General features: G+C 45.4%; 1 protein-coding gene across 1 annotated transcript in view; it reads right to left on the reverse strand.

Annotated features, from left to right (window-relative positions):
• LOC109302221 (protein NPAT) overlaps positions 1 to 3,427 on the reverse strand; it is a 71,169-nt gene that overhangs the window by 20,465 nt on the left and 47,277 nt on the right. The window contains exon 8 of the mRNA XM_019523785.1: positions 1,405 to 1,537. Within this exon, the coding sequence (XP_019379330.1) occupies positions 1,405 to 1,537 (133 nt within the window). The remainder of the gene's footprint in view (positions 1 to 1,404; positions 1,538 to 3,427) is intronic.

The following is a 3,427-nucleotide window of genomic DNA, read 5'->3' on the forward strand; positions in this document are numbered from 1 at the left end:
ATACACACCCACACCCCACCAACCCCATACATACACCAGCACCCGCCCCCACACGCCCCACAAACCCATACCCTCCCACCCACATCCCGCTACAATATACAAGAGTAAGACTTCATTTTAAGTTATTATACAATCATCTCTATGTACACTACACAAACACATGTAAATCAAGACAAAAATATTTTTGAAATCAAATTAATAAATGTTGTAATAGATGTTTGATTTTTAGAATATAATTTGGTATTTTTCTGGTCTGAAATGGCAAATCCCCCTGCTGACAGGAGTACTTCCAAGGGCATGGGAGGGACTTCTGGTGGCAAAAGTTAGGGGCTAGGGAGTGGGACTTCTGGTCCCAAGATAGTCACTAAGAGAGGGGCACTTATCAAGGGGCAGGGCTACCCATGCAGCCCTCAACAGCTTGCCAAAACTCGGTAAGCAGTTCTCCAGCCAAAATAATTGCCTGCCCCTGAATACTCTGGGAAACTTGGCTTTGCTTTCACTAAGTTCCTTTAGAAGTTGCACTTTGCACACATATCATATATTTTGTAAAGGGCTTCTATCTATTTTCAGTACATAGGCATGTGCAAGAATATTGGCGGTGCAGTCATAAGGGACGGTGACGTGTTTTTTATACAAGCCCTTGACTTTGGCCCTTCTGAATTTCAGAGTTTTGAGGCGCCTCTGTTCAAATATATCCCAGACACTTTGTAGCTCCAGAAGTGTGCAGGAAAAGCCCTTCTCTGCATAAAACTTCAAATATGTAAAAAAAAAAGTTCACCTTTTTCTGAAAGCTTAAACAAAAACGGTTCAACCATGAACAAAACAACAGAAAAGGTTGGGGCTGAAATGAAGGCTGGAAAATGTTAGCTTTGGAGGTCAGAGTGCCGGATAATTATGACAGACTAAAAGCACTGGTAGAGCAGAAACTATTAACACAATCCTAATTACAGTGGTGGGCTCTGCTCCTGCTAACTTAGTTGAAAAGAAAGCTATCTGATGTCAGAAGCAACAGTTTCATTTTGCTTCCTAAGCTAAACATAGCATCAAGAAAAAAAATACTGAGACAAAGACCTCCATTGATGGATGGATTAACAAGATGGTAAGGAGTGATCAACTGGGTTCTGACAGCTTAAAGGCTATATTTATTCTTAGCAGGGTCAACAATCATTTAATGATTCTCTAGCTATACATTTCATACTTGGATGATTGTGCCCTTAAGCAAGAACCAATTCAAACAACTGTAATAACCTTTGATTTAACCATCAAATCACACTTCTAATTTATTGATTGAAGTTGCTACAGCAGTTCCATGACAGTTATAACATGCAACATATAAAGAGGCCCGGTCCTTTTTTTACTCAGTTTCTTGAAAACACCTCTCCATAAGTGATCACTTATACTTACTGGGAAGTTGCCATCTATGAGTTCTTGGAGTGGCTCGCTTTCTTCTTCCACTATCATCTCATCAGACTCTTGGCAACTTTTACTTTGTGAATGAGGTGCAGATGATGTAACACTTTTTCTTTTCTGAGAGTCACTAAAACATTTTAGAAATATAATACTGTATTTTGTAAAAGTGGGTTCACTGCAAACACTGAAGGGAAAAGATTCTGTCTCCAAGGAGTTAAACAAGTATCCCACAATCAGAAAACGTTAAGCTATAAAACTGACATATTCACAATACAAAAAAAATGGTTTAAATCATGTGATATGGGTGTACTCGGCAATATGTTTTGCACTATGGCAAAGAAACTATCAAGTTTATATGCAGGCTGGATGAATTGGAAACACATAACAATTAAATCTAGGCGGTGCACTGACAGATTTTTGGGGCTGATACCGACAGCCGATTTTTAAGGAGGCATATCGGCCAACACTGATCTAATTTCCAATACAGCTTGGAAAGCTGCATGCAGCTGGTAAGTCTGTTGTGGTGTAAGGGCAGCAGGGAGGCAAGGGGACTTGGGGCACAGATCAAGGCCCCCATGGTTAGGGAGGGAGTAGGGCTGGGGCGCAGAACAGAGCTGCGGTTTTTCTAGGGGGTATGGGAAGCGGGGGGGCGGCTCCCACTGCTGCACACATCCCAGAAGGGCATGGGGGGGGGCCGGAGCAGGGCTTCTGCCCCCTGGATTTGCATGGGGCAGGCTGCCGCTGTAGGCTGAGACTGTACTGGGCTCTTCCTGGTTGGGGCTGGGCTGTGCTCAGGATGGGTGGTAGTGGCACTGGGAGGAAGCCATCCCATGGTCCCCTTCCCAGTGCCACCACCACCTGTCCTCAGTGCAGCTTGGTCCAGCCCCCACCCCGGGAAAAGCCCAGCACAACCCTAGCCCGCCCCATGCAGATTCCCCACCCATGCCCTCCCAGGGTGTGCGCAACAGTAAGAGCTGTCCCCGCTCCCCTGGATGTGCCGCAGCTCCATCCCACCCCACCCCACCCCACACCCTGGCCTGGCTGGACAGCGCCTGCCCCAACCCCACTCCCTCCCTCACTGTGGGTGCCTTGAATTGTCCCCCCACACACACCCATTCCCTCCCCTTCCACCACAGCAGACTTACCAGCTGCATGCAGTTCACCAACCTGCTGTGCTGTGCTCCTCACCAACCATGTGCTGCACTGTGGCTGCATGCGTGCACAGGCCATTTATTGGCCACATTATCGGCCACAGCAGGCCAATTTCTGATGCAGACAATTTTCTTTATGTCAGTGTCGATCCAATATTGGATCGATGTATCAGTGCACCTCTAATTAAATTCAATGTCCATCAATTCAAAATACTGCATGCTTAAGGGAAAAATGTTCATATACCTTCCAGGACTCTAACTTAACTATACAATTCAAGAAACAAAAGTATCATTACTGACAGCTGGAGACCTCCACACCATGTGCAGCTGTGGTCAATAAAGCCCCAAACAAGATACTATACTGCATAATAAACTGGATGCTAAATAATATAATGCCTGTATGTCTATCAACAGTGTAGCCTCATCTGGGAACACTGCATGTAGTACTGGTCACCTTATTTCAGAAGGCTACTGAAGCACTGGAGAGCAATTCAAAGAATGCAAAAATAATTTAAGGATAGAGAAAAACTTGTAAGTAGAGATACTGAATAAACTGAGACTTTACCATATAAAGACGACACATAAAAGGGAGTACGATAAAAATGTATAAAAAAATTAATTGTAGGGGTGCACTGGTAAAGATTTTTTAAGCCGATACTGACGGCCAATTATTGACCAGCCATATTGGCTGATCCCAATCCAATTGCCGATTTGTAGCCTGGCAGCTTGGAGAGCAGTGTCCCGCCAGTAAGTCTGGCACACAGGGAGGAAAGGGGCATCAGGGGGCAGACTGAGGTCCCCGCGAGGAGGGAGGGCATGGGGCTAGGGCAGGCACTGCACAGCCGCGGCAGGACACATGACAACTG

Source organism: Gavialis gangeticus, unplaced genomic scaffold (assembly GCF_001723915.1).
Source record: "Gavialis gangeticus isolate Ggan-Ray unplaced genomic scaffold, GavGan_comp1, whole genome shotgun sequence".
NCBI lineage: Eukaryota > Metazoa > Chordata > Crocodylia > Gavialidae > Gavialis > Gavialis gangeticus.